Genomic DNA, 19,299 nt, shown 5'->3' on the forward strand with positions numbered 1-19,299 from the left:
AATCCATCACACAATAGTTAATAGTCCGAAGGCCCCTCTTCATCAGGAAAGCTATCGTTTGAATCCTATCCAAGACAATCGTCCAGATAAAAAAGAGGGTACTTTTGGCCCCCACATTGCTATCTCCGGGAATGCGATGGATTAGCCCCAATCAACGATTTATAGAACGACCTCACCGAGAATATGCCGTCCTTAGTTTCTTGCTAGGATCTGTCATCTTCTTTTTCTACCTCAATATGAACTGAGTAAGTGCGACTAAAAAGTCTTCCAACCTCTTGAACTTCCAATCATTAAAACCCCTTCGAAATCCAAAGTCCCAAGATCAAGATCCATTCATGCAATTCCCGAAGCTGGTGATTGGTTGACCTTTCTTCGTGGAAATAGAATGAAGCAACGACAATTCAATCTTAAGAGGTCTAAGATCACACCAACCATGTTCCCTGAATCTTACTTTGTCTTTCCTTTACTTATTTTGAAGCTTGGCCTCAATCTAAACTCCGATAACACTTTGAGAATACCCTTTCAAACTCCACGATCGTAAGGTGCTTGTAATTCTACACTCCCACCCAAATTCATTTTTTCCAAATTTTTCCGTGACAATTTTCCTCCAAAAGCTATTTGTCTCCACACCAAACCTCCTAATCCATTTGCCCAAGAATGTCGAATTCATCACCCCAAACCTATTAATCCCAAACCTTCCCTTATCTTTTGTCTTAGTCACAACCCTCCACCCTACCAAGTGATGCTTGCGATGTCCTTCTCTATCATGCCAAAGAAAATCCCTAATCATCTTATCTAGTTTCAACTCCACATTTTTAGGCAACTGTAGCAAAGAAAGGAAATAAATGGGGATGCTAGAGAGAACTCTTTTAATAACGGTCACCTTGTCGCCCTTTGAAAGGTACTTAGCTTGCCAAGGCGCTAATTTCCTGCTCATTCTTTCTATAAGAAGCTCCCAATGGAAGGCCCAAATACGAGGTGGGGAGGCTCTGAACTTTCCATTGCAATGAAGCCGGTAGAAGATCTATATTTAACACCTTTCCATCCACAAATACCTTACTTTTTTTTTCATGCTTACTAGAATGCCCTAGGTTGCTTCAAAATAACAAACCAAACCACTGAGTCTTCTAGTTTGATTTAAAGCCGAATCCAAGAAAAATAGGGTATCGTCCGCAAATTGAAGGTCCGCAACACTAAGGTATACCTTTCCAACCGCATATACCTTCCTTTTTTTCATGTTTATCGGACTGCCCGAAGTTGCTTCAAAACAACAAACCAAACCACCGAGTCTTCTAGTTTGATCTAAAGTCGCATTCAAGAAAACTAGGGTGTCGTCCGCAAATTGAAGGTACACCATTTTAGAATTAATGAAAATCCCAACTAAAGGCTAGGAAATTCACCTATGAGGTATAGAAGACTAACAATGGGATTCAACTCCTAGTCATTTAAAATTTCTGTGGAAGTTCATGCATGATAAGCTCCATTGCGTCTAGTACCAGGAAGTACTTGATAACACTACCCTTCTTGTCTAACAATGAGAAGTGAGAACTAATTAGCAAGGTTTGCTTTTAATGAAGAATCCTCGCACCAAAAATCTTTCGAAAAACTCACTCTCTCACCTCTCCCGATCTTTTAAAATGAATACCCTTTCTGAAATTGACCAATTGTTGGAGATTCAACGCTGCACTTTAAGGACATGAAGAGAACAGATCATTGCTTGCCCAAACTCCAAAATAACCGTATGTGATAAATGAAAATGCCCTACTTTGCGAGCCAAATTGTTTGTGAACTCCCATATGTATCTGACCTCCTCAAGCCCAAGGATCTACTGTTTTGAAAAGTTAATCCACAGATCTGAAATGGCCTCAAAGCAAGAAAGAAAACATATCAAATATCTCAACTGTGCATGAGATCCAAACCCCCCCCCCCCCCCCCCAAAAAAAAAAAAAAAAAAAAAAAAACAACACACACACACACACACAAAAAGAAAGAGAGAGAGAGGAAAATGAAGAATCGTCTGCAAATTGAAGATGATTTGTGAAAATGTCATCCTCATTTATTCTAAAGCAGTCTACAACACCCCCCTCAGCTGCTTTCATCATAAACTTGTTCAATGCTTATTTATATCACCACTATAAAAAGTATTGGAGAAGAAGGATCACCTTGTCTAAGGCCTTTCGGACTCTTGAAGAATCCAGTTGGAGACCCTTCGATAATAATGGAAAATGATGGCGAAGAGATACAAACTCATACCCATTTCCTCTAGCTAGGGAAATCTTTGTTAACATGATCAAATGCTTTCTTCACATCTACCTTGCAAACAATCTATCTTTCCCATCTTTTTCAATGATCATTATTTATAATTTTTTTCCTTCCTAGTTACAAGCTATATAGAGCTCCATTTATAATTGGTATTTAAAATGAATCATCTTCTTGGATTTAGGACAAGAAAAGATTGTTTATTGATATTCAAATACGAATCTTTCTATTTACCAGATACTACTACTAACTACTAACTACTAGACGGTAGTATAAATTGATTTTTTTTGGAGTACAATATTTAATGCTATAATATTTTTTTTGTTCTTTTTGCTGAATAATGTTGTTAATTTTTTGTGCTCGTATAAGTATCAAATGTCATGATTTAAGTGTTCTATTATTTTGTTACTTTTATTCTGTTGGGAAGTTAAGAATTTATTGTACATGGTGACTCTTTTTTTTCCAATATACAGTTTTTGGGTGGCAGTGTCACATCCATTACTTCCTGTGAAGTTGACTGCTTCAAATCTTCCAACAGATGGGTGAGTGCACCTTTTTTTGATTGTGCTTCTATTTAAAAATGATAAAATTTAACTTGTAAAGTTATGTAGTGTGTGGGGCACGAGTGATGCACGTGCTGCACAATAATGGCGTTGCTATTTTATTTAGGGCTGTGATATTACTATTAAGGTCCATGGGCCTAACTCAACCTTAAAAAACTGGTTTCACCTCAATTACTGCACAAATTGAGCACCCAGGACCGATGTGGGACTATTGTTCTAACTCCCTTTCTCACGTGGGATCACCACGTACAAGGCCTGGGAAGCACCTCTGCACATCCAGAAACGGTGATCCAGTTCTGATACCATATTAAGGTCCATGGGCCTAACTCAACCTTACAAAACCGGCTTGTAAGGTGAGGGTTGCCATCACCTCAAATACTGCACAAATTGAGCACCTGGGACTGATGTGGGACTATTGTTTTAACAATTACCATAAACCATAATAACATGAATAAATTAACCAACGAGTGTTGTTGGGCCTCCAAGAAGGGATAATTCTTGAGTTCAAGCCCCTCTCGTTGGCTACCCACAGGGATTTAGCTTGGCGTACTTGGTATGTGTGGTTTGTGGGGTATCACATGCTTCATTATTTTAAACCATCTATATAAGCACGGAATGTGAGAAGTTGTATATGGGCTGAACATAGGGAAAAAGCAGATGTGTTAAGGTTTGACATACTAAGAGTTTTAGGACATGTATGTCGTGTTTCTGACATGTGTCTCCAACATATGATTTTTTTCAGGAATCAAAGTCTGTTTGTTATGTAGATAGCTCCAATGATCAAGCCCTTTTTTTTTTTTTTTTTTGCAAGGTTATGTTTGCATATATTTTTCTATAAGTATGAACTCTTAGCTTTTGTTTTAGATTTCTTGTTGACACATTTAGGATTTGTATGATTGCACATGGAAAATGGGCTGAAAAATGATTTCCCCTGGAAAATGTGATTTTTAGGTGTAGGATTGCGCATTTTCCATGGACTTCATTTTCCTGCCCAAAGCAATGTTCCACCCTGCTTTGAATGTTATTCTCTCAAGCTTTTAACCCCACCCTTAAAACTAAAAACCAACTCTCTTTAGAACATTTTCCTAGGTGCAATCAAACGACTGAATTCATTTTCCCACGGAATTGACTTTCCAACAACCATTTTCCTGAGGAATTCATATTTCCCTGCAATCATACAGATCCTTGTATTACCTACCAGAAAAATAATATTGTTCTTTATAACTTGGTATTTTTCTCTCTATTTATAGAGTTTGGTTATGCATAAAAGGCATGGTTTTATTTTGCATTGTTTTTTTTCCATGAATTATATACCCTATATTCTTCACTTCAGTTCCTTGAAGTTTTTTGATCCAATGTATTATAGGACAAACCCAGTGCAAAATGTGGAAAAGAGATTTCAATTGACAAGGGAAGACCTAGACTTATTACAGAAAATGGAGTATGATATCCAAGTAGGTTTTATTTTATGCACATTGGGAATTATTTTCATCTATTGAAGAGTTCCTTGGGAATTGATGATTCATGTTTTATGGCACATTTTCATTCAGGCTTGGTGTGTTCTTCTCAATGATAAGGTTCCTTTTAGGATGCAGTGGCCGCAATATGCAGATCTGCAGATCAATGGTATGTGAATTCCCATCTACTAATTGATTGTTGTTAAAATTTTCATTTATTAGGTGCTGACATTCCCGAAAAGTACTAGTAACTATATCTATATGCTTTATGTTATTGTGACAAACTTTTGACATAATTCAGATTCTTTTCTTTCTTTTCAAGATGTATTTTAAGCTTGGTTTGGAGTCCTATGCAAATCGTCAAAGGGCCGTTATATTTGCACCCACCTTTATGCTCACTGCACCCACTTTCTTCTATACATTCCAATGGGGGTGCAACTTGGTTCAGTTTGGGGCCAAATCGGAACCAAACTGACCTAGTTCGGTTCCACTAAATAAGATTCAGAACCGAACCAAATTGTCTATAGAACCGTACCAAACCAAACCAAACTAAGATCGGTTTGGTTTGGTTCTATAGGTTGCCAATATCCTATAATCTTCTTGGAAGCAACATATATTTTAATGAATAATAAATAAATATAATAAACATCAAATATTTCATATAATAAGTCATTAATCTATGTTGCAACTCCAATAAACACAATAAAAAATTTCAATCATCCTTCACCTTCTTTCATGCACCAATCCATAATAAATTAATATATACTTATTCATTTTTATAAGGGTTTGGTTCTAAACAAGCCTTGGACTGAGAACCGAACCAAATTGATCGGTTCGACATTTTCTTAACCCGGACCTGAACAACAACTTGTTCAAAACTGAACCAAACCAGCCCAAAGCTATCAGTTTGGTTTGGTTTGGTTCTCGGTTTGAACTTGACCAAGTTGCACCCCTACATTCCAACCCAAAATGTGCTTTGGTTGGGTTCAGTGAGTACAAATGGTGGGTGCAAATAGCCTGGCCCATAGTCAAAATATATGGCATTGTTCCCGTTTCCTTTTATTAGTCCTTGGAGTTTTGGTTTTTAAGTTAAGAGAACGTTGTTTGGTATCCTCAAATTTGAAAGAAATGATATTTGAATGTTTTTTTTTAATATTTATACTTTACTGTTATTTATCTGCAGGGGTTGCCGTAAGGACGACTAATAGGCCTGGCTCACAGTTGTTAGGTGCTAATAGTCGTGATGAGGGTCCCGCAGTAAGTCTCTTTCTCTCCATGTGCAAACACCAACTTTCATCCTTATGTTGCCAATGTTTCTTTAATAAATCTTTTTAATCCACCAAACTTGTAGCTTTCATGTTTGTTACATTTTGATATTTTTTCTGCCTCATTTTTTTTGGTTAAATTAAACTTAAACATTTTTAGCAATGGGTTTTTCTTTTGAGGTCCTTTATGGAGCTTAGAAAATTTTTACCTTGGATTTTCAAAGAAATTTTAAATCAGTGGAAATATTCTTTTGGAATTTCTTTTTACCAAGTGAAGCTATTAAAAATAAATCCCAGGGAAAAATTTCTAAGTTTGCATTCAGGCCTGAGATGAATATTTTTGCCATTAAACTGCTCCGGCTTGGATTGTTCTTTTTTCAGATCACAACATGTACGAGGGAGGGTATAAATAAGATTTCTTTAACAGGAATTGATGCTCGGGTTTTTTGTTTTGGGGTTAGAATTGGAAGGCGGCGTACAGTTCAAGAGGTAGTCCTCAAGCTATAAGAAATGCACACTGCGGCAAGCACATTGTGCACTTCTATATCTCTTTTGTCAATGTTGGCACTTTACTTTTAGTGCTGAAGAATTACTTATTCTGCATCCAGTACCTCTGTTCTGTTTTCAGTTATACTTCCTTTTATTGTAGAGAGTTAGCTAATTTGTGCTAGTTTAGCTTTCTAATTGTAAATTTTCTCACAAGGCCTATCTGGCAGAAATCGCTACAAGATTTCTTTCTCAAGGTTTTTGTTATCGGATTTATGATTCCAATGTTGTGAATGAAGTTTACTTGATTGTTACTCTGCTCTGTGCCAGCCTTTGCATATACTTGTGCTAAGTTATTTTTTATGTATAAAAAGAAGAAAGTAGTGCTATTGTATCAATGAAATTCGATGTTCTTGATTATTTTAGCGTCCACGCTGTTCTAAGTCTATTTATTAGAAAAAGGGTGTTATTTGGATCTTATTTTATCTAGAACAATTATTGGATGTGGCTGTCACTACAGGCCTTGTAAAATTTGTTTTGTAATAATGACTCAAGGGGTGGGTTACAATCCGGTTAACACTATTTTGGGGGTAAAGGTTCCTTCAAAGATTTCTTTTTTCGGTTGGTCGGCGGTATCTGGAAAAGTTCTCACTCTAGATCAACTCATCAAAAAATAAAATTAAGTAATGACTCAAGGTATATAATTTACATCCAATCTTCTAATTCAAGTTGTGACCTAAAATGTCGGAATCATGACAGAATTCTGAAATATCAATTATAGATATTGGCGCAAGCTTTCTAGTGCATCTTATTTATTTGATTTATTTTTTATAATGTAGGGTATCCCGCATCTGACAGCTTTTTAAATCGGAGTAAAAAAATGTTTTTTTTTGGGAAAGTGACCATCTCTGTAACTCACGGGACTTAGAGAACCTAAACCTCTATCCTGACATCATATCTGTTCACTTGGCCTCAGGCGACTTTTGATATTTGATTGTAAAAATAATGCCTTACTATTTTGGGCTGCAACAGAATGAAACTTAAATGATCTTCTTCTTAAATATCCATATCATTTTTTGTGCCCGACTGTTCCTTAAGAGTCTTTTTGTTTGATTTTATTCGCGTTATGCACGGTTATTTTATTGTTTAATCTTTGTAGGTTCTCAACATCATTCCTAAGGAACCAGATGGTGAGCGTTTTGAAGATGCTCTTACTCGTGTTTGCCGTTGTATTGGTGGTGGAAATGCCACTGAGAATGCAGATAGTGACAGCGATTTGGAATTAGTTGCAGATTCATTTACTGTCAATCTCCGTTGCCCTGTAAGTAATAGTGTATATGCTTGTTTTGATTCTTTTCCTTTTCCAAAAAAATTGTTAACCAACCAACTACTCCAGAAGATCGATCTGTTGTATAGGGGGAGAACTATTGAATATAAGAGGGGCACGGGGCTTAATTGGGGTATGACACACCCGAGAGTGGAGGAAAATATACACTAAACACACCCCCTCACCCATAAGGGTGGGAAGAATCGAACCTGTGACCTATACAACATAGCGCTCTGATACCATGTCAATCAACCAACTACTCCAAAAGACCGATCTGCTGGAGTGGGGGAGAACTTTGAATATAAGAGGCTTGCCAGGCTTAGTTGGGGTATGACACACCCGAGAGTGGAGGAAAATATGCACTACAAAAATCTATGCTATGGATAATTTCACAGATAATATCTCAAAGGAATGCATACATTCATACAAAGTGTGTCTCTATCTCATATAATTGCAAAAAAGTATGGTACTCAAATAAGTGCTATGAAATACTTTTTGTATTTTTTTATATTATAAAATAATATTAATGGATATTGTTTAATATATATTAATTTATTATATTTTTGTAATTTCTGTGGTAAATGACCAGCTGAAATATCATGCCATATCTTGCCTATAATTATTTGTATCCTATTGATACTCATACAGTTGTACTTTGGTCATATTCCAGTAGCCTGGTACCATAGTTCACAGTACTCTTTTTAGCTGACTTTGATTATTATTTGTTCTAAAAACTTCCACCATGGCTCACATTTAACATGGTTCAATGCTTACTCTGACACCACAATATGTTGTTCAACTCAGCATGCATATTTATATAATAAAACACAACGGTGGACCCCACTCTGCTACAGTTTTGTGGGGTTAAACACACAATCCCACTTTATTTGCCGTTCCTCTTTTCCCCCCCTCAACTTTATTGTCTTTATTCTCTTCCCCCCTTCTTTGAATAATACCCCTCTAACTTTACTATCTTTCCTCTTTTTACTCCTTTAACGGCACGGGCAAACTCTAGTACTGTTATTTTATAAAGGGTGTATGGTTAAACTAACGATGTGTGCCTTTGCATTTATGTGAATTGCAGATGAGTGGGTCTAGAATGAAGATTGCTGGCAGGTTCAAACCATGTGCTCACATGGGCTGTTTTGATCTTGAAACTTTTGTGGAACTTAACCAGCGGTCTAGGAAGGTAAGCACTTCAATTTGTTGCATAATTCATTTATTTCAACTTCTGTTAACCAGTTGATGGATATGAACAAGCTTTCTACTTTGGCTGCAGTGGCAATGCCCCATTTGCCTCAAGAATTACTCCTTGGAGAACATCATCATTGACCCATATTTCAATTGCATCACGTCTATGGTAGTGCTGCCCACCCCATGTTCTTGATGTTATTTAGCACCATGTATATATATATATATATAATATTTTTTCCAAATGTTTTAATATGGTGGAACAGATGCGTAATTGCGGAGAAGATGTAAATGACATAGAAGTGAAGCCCGATGGTTCTTGGCGAGTGAAGAATGAAAATGAATGTCAGGATCTTTCGCAATGGCACTTCCCTGATGGTTCTCTTTGTGTTGCTATAGATGAAGTGAAATATGACTTGGAAGCCTCAAAGAAGGGCAAACTGGAAGTAGTTTCAGAAGGAAACCGCCCTTTGAAACTCGGGATAAAGAAGAACCAAAACGGGATTTGGGAATTTAGCAAACCTGAAGAGTTGCCTACTATATCTTCAAGAAATCCGTTGAAAGATGGGTTTGAAATCAAGTTCCCAAAAGTCATGCCTATGAGCAGCAGTGACGGAGATGATCCAAGTGTCAATCGGGATGGTCGTGGGCATTTTGATAATGAAGTTGAATCTATTTCTCATGACATTGACCTGGATTGTGAAGTTGCCAACAAAATTTCTTTTACCCCATTAGGGAATAATCCAGATGTCATTATTCTCAGTGATTCAGAGGAAGAGACTGAAAAATTGATGTCTCCTGGAACTCTGTACATGTCTGGACAAGCTGACCCATACCTTGAAGATCTAGGTCTGGGTACTGGAAGGAGTCTCTTCAATGGTGGTGATGATGATGATGACTTCAGGATGCCTCCTTGGCCATTGCCCTCTGTTACTCAAGCCAGTCCTGGACTCAAATTCTTTGGTACGGAGGCAGATGGCTCAGATTCTTTAGTTGATCTGCAGCGTACGTCTGTTACCTGTCCGACATCCATGCATGGCTACACATTTGATCCAGACACGGCTATGGGATCTGCTGCACAAATCGCAGATTCCATCCATCATTCTAACACAGACGTAAATGGTGGCCTTGTTGATAATCCCTTGGCGTTTGGTGGGGATGACCCCTCCCTGCAAATTTTCCTTCCCTCTCGCCCAGCTGGTGTGTCAATGCAGGCTGGTACGAGAGATCAACCGGGGATGTCAAATGGTGTACGTACTGAGGACTGGATGTCTCTTAGGCTTGGTGGTGGTGAGTCAGCTTTGAATTCGAAACACCAGCTTGCATCTAAGGATGGTCCGATGGAGACTTTAGCTAACGCCGGTGCGTGCCTCTTTTTCCGAAGTGCTTTAGTTTTGCTATTTCACGTGTTTATGATTACTTGTGTCAGGACTGCAAAAGATGTCTTTCTTGTCCGTACTTTCATGCAACACATGTGGGCTGTAGTAGCAGCCCACTATTTATTTTTAATAAATATAATTTTTTAGAGATTTTATTGCCACACCAACTTTTGCTAATGCCACCCCAATTCCTATATAAATCACCAAAGGATTAGCACATGTTTGGGGGTGGTGTTAGTAAAAGTTGGTGTGGCAATAGAAGCTCTCTAATTTTATTATTGAAAAAAAAAAGAATGTACAAGGCAGTCGAGATGACCGACCTAAAAGAGAAGAAAAACAAGATAGGAGCTACTTGGAGCATGATGACTCCCTCCTATAAAGACACTCTTCCCAATAAATAAATAAAAAAAAAACACCTTTGAACTCAGCAAAAAGTTTATACCAAAGTAAAAAATTCCTATATGGTTTGAGCTAGTAGGATCCAAGTCGAACTTGGATTTGGACCCAAATGAAAAAAATATTGATATGGGTAGACACATATCCGGCCTGAACTCGACCCGTTTTAAGCCCTACAATGGGGAGACGATGTGCTCAGTGCCGATTCTACCTGTATCATATCTTGGTAATATAGACCATTAGTTTCATGCCCCAAACCAATCGTCCTCTTCGTCTTGAGGTCCTGGATAAAACAAGATGGAAGGAATGTCATAGAACAATTAAGGGATTTAGCAAGTTGACTCACAAATAACAATTAAAAGGAAAATCAGGTACGTACAAGTTAGATGACAGTGATATAGATAGAGTGGTATGGGTGGTTCCCACTCTAGAAACAGGTCTAGTAAAGCCATCAGTTAGAAAATAGTAGATTTAGAAGAGAAAAATTGGGAAAAGAGAGAAGGTATACCAGACATATGGGCACTAGCTCCTGAGTCAATCACCCAGGTAAATTGTGACTGGGCAACCATAAGAGCAGAATTACTTGTGTTGGCAATCGTGGCTGTATTGGATGTACTAAATGACGCAAATAAACTCTGAAGAAGCTAGGGCATCTGAGAAATTAAGGCCCCGTTTGATTCAGCTGTCAGCTTCTGCTGTCAGAATCTGCTGTCAGAATCTGCTGTCAGAAGTTGAAACACTGAAAAGCTTGTTTGTTACAGCTTCGTGAAAGTGCTGTGCTGTTGACCAGAATCTGGTAATTATTGTTTGATACAGCTTATAGAATCTGCTGTTTAGGGTAAAATGACCAGAATACCCTTAAGGTTGATAGAACACTCAAAATGCATAAAAAATTACCAGAATACCTTTATAAATATATAATTACACTAAATATATATAAATATAATAAAATTATATAAAAACTTTTAAAAATAATTTTATTAATTTTAAAATATTTAAAATTTAAAAAAAAAATTATAGAAAATTTTATAATTCTACAGAAATTTCGGCAGCATCTCCTCTTAAAAATGGACATATGAAATTTTCCTGATAAACAAAATACCTGCATAATACGCAATTCAACATTCACATTACATCATATATACATAACATATCCACATCACATCATATATACATAACACATCCACATAACTTCTAATTTACATTCCGACATCATTTAAACATAATAATCATAGTTAATATAATAAGTAAAATTGAAATAAATAAAAACATGAAAAATATACATCCAACAAATGCATACAAAATATATTTTTCATTCTTCTTATTTGACTCTGTTACTTTATCTTGAGGAACATTATCATTGATAATGTCAACTTCATCTGCCCACACAAAAGACCCTGCATGTCTCTATAAAGTAAAATAACACATGAATTAATATCAGTCTAACCAAATATAAATATGCACCCAATATTAATATCAATATCATATTACCTGCCAAGATGGACACCTATAAAACATCCTCCCATAATTTTCTTTTGTTTTAGCTGTGATTAATGTCATCACTCGACCACATGAACAACATGGTGGATGCGTATAATTTGCCATCAATGCTATTCATCATACACAAAGAACATAAATAAATAAGCATAGAATCTTCAAAATATAATTAAAAATATTATAATCTTTATTCCAACATCGAAGAACAGTATTTATAATTACAATACAAAGTAAAAAAAAATTAATATGAAAATGCATCAATGATTGCCAGTAAAAATGGCATCAGCTATTGAATCCCTATGCATTTTCATTGTTTGTTGACTCTGACAACCTACTGATGGGGGAACTGGATACTCTTGATCAATGATCCTGTCTTCTTCCTCTTCCATTGCCCTTTCTTCCTCGAATCGAATAAATTCTTCATCGACAATTGCATGTTTTCTGATAAAATTGTGCAATGCCATGCAGGCCACGACAATGTTTCGTTGTTTGTCCAAATTATAGGAACGCATCATCTTCAAGATAGGCCATTTTGCCTTCAAAACCCCAAAGGTTCGTTCGATCACATTCCGAAGTGAAGAATGTAAATGATTGAACATTTCTTGTCGACCATTTGCCCGTGACCTCCGATAGTCTTGTAGATGGTATCGAACACCTCGGTAAGGTGCGAGATAACCTTCCATGAGCGGATACCCAGCATCTACCAGATAGTATTTACCTATTATCCAAAAAAAATTTATATTGCCTAATCTTGAATATAAATATATATAATTGACAAACTTTTAAATACAGACCTGGTGGAGGATATGGAAAATTTAAATTGGGAGTATTCAATGTCTCAAGGAAGACCCGTGAATCATTAGCCGATCCTTCCCAACCAACCACCACATGAGTGAACAACATGTCAAACGAACATGTTGCCATTATATTTTGCGTGAGTCCCTTATGTCCTCGATATTGCATTTGGTCTGCTATTGGTACAAATGCACTAACATGTGTTCCGTCTATCGCTCCAATACAATCCTACATATTTTTTAATTATATTAATCTATAAACATTAATAAAAACAAATATATTTAAAGTGTATGTATATGAGAAATTACCTTAAAATATGGCCAAAAACGAGGATTGTTACGGATGTGCGGAGAGACTTCATTGAGGTCGGGAGGTACAATCAAGGACATTGACAAGTTCACAATCGCCAAAAGAACTATGTTGAAATACTTGCTAACCGTTTCAAGTGAATGAACAAAACGATCTGCAATTACTCTTTGTCCTTGATTATGTCCTATTATCAATAGGAACATCGCTACTTGTTCCTGAATAGTAATATATCGTTGCATCTTTAGCAGACCCCGTTCCTCAAGAATAGAACATAGATTCACAAATACATGACTTTCCATTCTAAACAATGCGTGGCACATCGTATTATCATTCAATGTTTTTCGCACAAAATCAATCCCCTTGAACGGACAATTACTATGTTCCTCCCTATCTAAGACATTCGCACAATAAAATAAAGAACCTAGGATGGCTCCTCTCGTGCCTAAATTTAAAACACTTGACTCAACAGTATTATTGGTATCATCATTTGAATCCATGGTATCAGCAGTATCAACAGTATTTGTGCTATCAACATCTGAATCCATTTGACCTGTTTATGGATCCATATTAGTTGTATATACACCCAACTTACAATACACAATAAAATGATATCCACCACATACAACAAAACTCATTATCTACAATATTAATCACAATAAACATCCAATAGTGCAAATAATATCCATTTATAGGAAAATATAATATATGTCTAACAAAAATTAACATATCCATCTAACATAGTATTTACATCATATTAGTGCAAAAAGTAACCAATGTATATTACACCCTATAGGTGCATCATCAAACCGACATAAATATAAAAATAACATGAAAAAATATCTAACAATCTCTCCCAACCAGATAATCAGTCATCTCGCTCTCCAACCACCTAAGACGAATATCTGTTGATCGTAACCCATAAAAAATCTCTCTGAATTGCTTGTTTTTCGTAAACATCTTTAACGCAAAATGATAGAGATCACTGTTGGGGGTTATCTCTGTTAGCTGGTCTAAGAGGTCGATTGACTCTTGAATAGTGCCTTTCTTAACAGATGACTGATTGATAGAAGCAGATGTCTGATTGTTAACTGCATCTACGAGCTTCACCAATGATTGGCCAATTAGCATAGCAGGAGTCATCTTCTGCCTACGACCCTGAGATTGTAGAGTATCGCCACTTCTGCGTCGAACAGGATCTGTGGGTGGGGGTACAGTAGCGGTAGCATCATCCCCTAACTCATCAGCATCATCAAGAGTAAAGTCTAAAGGTGTCTGAGACTCTGGGGGCAAGGTCTCCATGACATCTTCTAGATCATCCCCAAGATTATCTGGTTGGTTTACTGATGTAGATGGCATTGTACCAGATGCAGGCGACCACATCCGGCTACCAGTAGCATATGTGCCTCCAAAGATTACATCTAATTGCTTCGCAAACATCAAAGGCTTCGATCGAAATATTGCATCTTTTGGATGATGCTTTAAAAAATAAAAATTCTAAATTATATATAAAAGAAATAAAAAAAATTTAAATAAGTGAAATAAATAAGTAAAAAAAATATATACCTCTAACCACCCATCCCACCAATCCTCACTTGCATCTAATATACCCGTCTCAACATTATAAGAGACGCCAGTATTTGTGCAAATCTTATTCCAACGTCCCCAAAGTCCTTTTTGTCTATCCCACTTATTTTTCATTTGCCCTCTATCATAGTAAACGCCAGTTATCCTTTTAAACTCTTTCATCAATGTTTCATATCCGATCTTATCAAGTACTTTATGTGGTCTCCTCCCCTTTTTAACTAATTCATAGCATATCTCGACCCAAACTTCATGTTGTTTGGGTGTCCAATCTGCTTTCACACTTTTTGAATTGTTATCTTCCATCTGTCAATGGTAATAACAACAGTAGTGCATAGAACAAAACATGTCATATTCTACTTCAATCTCATCATCAATCTTTTGTAAAATCTTTAGTTCACAAATAAAAAAAATAACGAAATAAGTAAGAGCAATAAAAATATTGTTTTCAGTCTTACGGTGATGGATCCCATATATATTTTGATTTTTGCACAATGTATAATCAAAGAGAGAAACCAGGAGGCAATGTCAGGCTATCCTATAGATAGCCGGAAGAACGCACAGTTCTCAGTCCCACGGTGAGGGATCCCTGTGTTCTCAATCTTTGACTGTACAGAGTACAGTAATTGATGTGTGTGTGTGCGTGTGTAAGATAAAGAAAAGCATTCATGATTCAAATATTCAAACTTTAAAACTCAATTAGTGGCGATTCAGTTCAAACTTAAAAAAAAAAAAACCATTACAATTTTATAACATCCAACAAACATGATTCAAATATTCAAACTTTAAAACTTGGTGAGACTGCCACTAAGGACTCTTTTGCTCAAAGCTAAAATCCAATCCTTACTCGAGCAAACCTTACATTATGAATCATGCTACCATTATGAATCCAGCCCTTATTGGAATTTTAGAAACTCTTGAAGCTAACCATTATAATGCATGAGTATTTAATTCAACCATGAATATGTAAATAATAAACACACCCACGTAATAAACCCTTAAGAAACTCAAACCCTACTAAGTGATAAATACACCCATATGAAATTTCCATTAATAATAAACACACCCATATGTAAATAATGCTACCATTAATAATAAACACACCCAAATGAAATTAGGACATCCATACCAATGACTACCTTGACTTGCTAAATAAGATAAAAATCCCAAAAGACTATTATCAAAAACATAACATGAATCCTACTCACATGAGATAGAACTTGACCGATAAACTTCATTATAGAATCAATTTTAGAAGACTATTAAATCCCAGAAAATAAATAACAAACAAAAAACTACTATTACTTTATAACTTTTTAAAGGAAATTCAACTTCTACGATACCAAGAACATAACCAACTACATCAATTTTTCAAAATGCAGAAGAAAAAAATTCCAAACAAAAAAATCAGAAAAAAACCCAAATAAAAACTCCCTTATTTCAACCCATAAAACTCCTATATTTCTTAGAATCTGCAATTCCGACAAATACCCATATTTATTTATAATGGCATCTCTAAAAAATCAGAACAATATATACCTAAAAACAGATTAGTATAAATTGAAGAACATAACATATTTTCCTAAACAATGAAACAAAGAAACAGACAGAAAACTCAATAAAAACAAGTTCATCTGAATCTCTCAAATCAAAACAACCAAAATCTAACTACAAATACCCTTAAATTGAGAAAATAAACCCAATTGAAATTTTCAAGTTTAGTGATCATCAACAAACATTCTACCGACAACAAATAAATAGAAGAAAATAAAAATAAAAAAAATATAACACATAGAACATGAATAAAGTGAGAAGAAAACTACCTCTGTGGAGAGAAAAAGACAGATAAAGAGCTTGATAGAAAGGGGTCGATCACTGTTTTGACAGAGAAATTGAAAATTCCTGACTTGGAATTTCGAATGGACAGTTGGATTCTTCTTCTAGAGGGCTGTGGTATGTAAGATTCAGTTGAGATGAAGATCTGGAGAGATGTCTGAGGTCCTATCTTCAAGAACAGCTTCGTGCTGTCAAGAGAGAGAGAGAGAGAGAGAGAGAGAGAGAGAGAGAGAGGATCAGTGGTTATTTGAGGTATTTTCGAGCAAAAGAGATGAGGAGAAGAACAGATCTGTGATCTGTCGAGTAAAAACCGAGCTACTGTGTGCGAAAAAAATTAGATCTGCTGTGTGTAGTTCTTCGACAGAGAAGGGAACGAGAAAACAAATGTATGGCTGAAGAACAGCTGCGTGCTGTCGAGAAGAAGAAGATAGCGATGGAGAACAGATCTGATCTGTTGAGAAGAAGAGATAGCGATGGAGAACAGATCTGATCTGTTGAGGTTCTGTCGCAGAGAAGGGAAGAAGAGAAGCAAATAACAGAGGGGTGTTTCGGTCTTTCAACGTGAGCGGTTTTTCGGTGTTAATTTCACCCGCAAACGCGAATGGTAAAAGCTCCTTTCAGCAGCTTTTCCTATCTGCGTTTCAGACCGTGATTTTTTAACGCGAATTTTTTAACGCGAAATTACCAAACGGTAATTTTGAGGTGAGACGCAGATTTTCGACGCAAAAGCGCAAAAAAGCGGTTTAAAAATCGAAAACAAACACCCGCTAAACCTCCCTGAGATTGTGAACTATCATATACTCCATGTGAACCAGCAAAGACGGAATAGTAGACTCTCTAGTCCTTTGAGACTCTTCAGTAACTTGATTGGCCCAAGTAGGCTTACTCCACTTGTCCCAACAAAAATCCTTAGTATGACCACTGAAACCACAATATGTGCACTTCATATTACTGTTAGTACCTCTACTACCTTTGCGGCCACCACCACAACCACTAGGATTACCACGTCCTCTACTACCACCGTGGGGGTTGCTTGTAGTGAGAGCGGAGGAATCTTTACCAGCTGGGGATGAAGAACTTGAAACCAAAAATGAGGTAGGTGCAGCCCGTACAACTCGAGAAGAGACATTGGTAGCTGTAAGTAAAGTTTCGCTAGTCAATATTTGACCTTTTACAGGTTCAGATTCAGCATCCAATCCAGACATAAATTTTATAGTGTAAAATTCTTCACGCTTTTTTTTGTGTGCTTCTAAACTGGTGGTGAGGTTGGTACTTAGCTAACTCTTCCCAGAGTCCCCAAAGAGTACTGTAATACTCACCAACATGCTTCTCATTCTGCTTTAGGGTAAAGATAGATTCCCATATCTCATAAATTCTAGAGATATTTTGATTGTTAGAATAAATCACCTTTATTGAATCCTAGATAGTCTTAACTGAATACAACAATATCATGTTGGCATTTGCTTGCTGGCTCCATACTAGTCAAAAGCCAACTCATAATCAAAGCATCACTCACCCAGCCTTCATAAGATTTATTATCTGTGGTTGAAGGATCAGAGGTGATTTGTTTTAGTTTCTACTTCGCGGTTAACACAATCATCATAGAGGATGACCAATGAAGATAATTGGTGCCATTCAGTTTAACTATTGTCACACAGGAACCAACATCATCCCCTGACAGTTTACCCTCACTTGACTCTCAAACTATAATTCGTCAAGGCCGAAACCCAATTTTATTTTATTTCTCAAAAACTTACCGGAGCACCAAATGAACAAAATAAGGATGGAGGATGATAGGGAATAAGTGGTGCGGTTTGGGTAGAGGGATGCCTAGATGTGCGTGGTTGTGAAGAAAATCAAAAACCCCCAAAAGTTAGGGTTTCGGCCTCTAAACTTTGAACTAGCTACAATCACCTAGAAACTTCAAACTAACACTGACAAACCTTCAACTAAACCTTAGATATACATCTAGGTTTGAAACAAACACCAATAAACCCTAGAACTTTGTTCACACCAAGATCAAAACCAAGTGAATGAACCAAGAGAAAAAAATTGAAGGAAGGAAGAATAAGAAATGAAGAACCCTAGATCTCTATCTTAGATTAGTGTTCTGATACCATGTAGAAAATCTATGTTAATGAAGAAGAGGAGAGAAGAAGAAGAAAAATAGAGAAGAAGAGATTATGACGAGAGGTCTCCTCTCTCCCTATTTATATTAAATTTGGTTAAAAGACCAATATGCCCTTTTTACAATAATATAAATTATAACACTTTTGAATATTTTGAATATTGGAATAAACATACAATTGTGATACTTTTTCTAGACCATTCCTTGCATATTTTCTGTCCATTTAGAAAGTTGTGGCTGTTGGATGTTTCAGATTATCTCATATGTCAATTTTTCCCTGTAAGATGTAACTGATGGGATTATATCAGAAAGTGGTTTTCATCACTGATGGGTGATGGAAAATTCTCTATTACTATTATTTTGAGCTGAAATGTGTTATGTTTTGATTACAGTAAGGGAGGTCGCCACTGCCTTTCCACTGGTGCAAAGTGTACTCTCCTGATTATTTGGGTTGATGTGTGATTTACTTTTTTTTGCTTCCTTCATGCACAGCTTCTTTTCTTCAGAGTACAAATGATGGTTGGTCAGATAGTACAATTCCCAAAAGACAAAGATCGGATAGGTGTCCCCGCCAACCACGATCAGCCCTACCACAGTTGCACTGCTTGGACTGATTCTTTTGTGTCTACAAATTGCGGGGGAGAAATGGAACCCAAGGACATGAGCTCTAAGTCAGGGCCGTCACAACTGAAGATTATCCTTTATTGAGCAACTCCGCTGCACATGAAGTCCATCTGAACTTCCAGAATTGCATCATCCATTGGTGAGCTCCAATCAACCATACTATTTGGATTTGTGTGCGTGTGCTGTTCTCCATTTTTGATTTATAG

General features: G+C 36.6%; 2 protein-coding genes across 5 annotated transcripts in view; one reads left to right on the forward strand and one right to left on the reverse strand.

Moving 5' to 3' along the window:
* The window catches only part of LOC147384729 (E3 SUMO-protein ligase SIZ1-like), a 34,530-nt gene that overhangs the window by 12,012 nt on the left and 3,219 nt on the right, over positions 1-19,299 (forward strand). For 3 of the 4 annotated variants that reach the window (XR_015172439.1, XR_015172438.1, XR_015172440.1), the window contains 10 exons: positions 2,733-2,801; positions 4,189-4,276; positions 4,373-4,448; positions 5,463-5,536; positions 5,926-6,033; positions 7,190-7,351; positions 8,442-8,546; positions 8,637-8,717; positions 8,815-9,910; positions 18,962-19,232. Coding sequence is in view for 1 of the 4 variants with exons in the window: in XM_086424834.1 (XP_086280960.1) it covers positions 2,733-2,801; positions 4,189-4,276; positions 4,373-4,448; positions 5,463-5,536; positions 5,926-6,033; positions 7,190-7,351; positions 8,442-8,546; positions 8,637-8,717; positions 8,815-9,910; positions 18,862-18,911 (1,909 nt within the window). In the remaining 3 variants the exon portion in view is untranslated. Of the gene's footprint in view, positions 1-2,732; positions 2,802-4,188; positions 4,277-4,372; positions 4,449-5,462; positions 5,537-5,925; positions 6,034-7,189; positions 7,352-8,441; positions 8,547-8,636; positions 8,718-8,814; positions 9,911-18,861; positions 19,233-19,299 lie in introns of those variants that run through there. The other variant, XM_086424834.1, reaches the window with a different exon arrangement.
* On the reverse strand, positions 13,765-17,116 carry LOC147384730 (L10-interacting MYB domain-containing protein-like). The gene is made up of 2 exons (XM_086426164.1): positions 14,488-17,116; positions 13,765-14,400 (listed from the first exon to the last, which is right to left on the reverse strand). Exons 1-2 carry the CDS (start codon positions 14,809-14,811, stop codon positions 13,765-13,767), a joined length of 960 nt encoding a protein of 319 aa, XP_086282290.1. The 5' UTR covers positions 14,812-17,116.

Source organism: Akebia trifoliata, chromosome 15, assembly GCF_017979445.1.
Source record: "Akebia trifoliata isolate Shusen 1 chromosome 15, ASM1797944v1, whole genome shotgun sequence".
Taxonomy (NCBI): Eukaryota; Viridiplantae; Streptophyta; class Magnoliopsida; order Ranunculales; family Lardizabalaceae; genus Akebia; species Akebia trifoliata.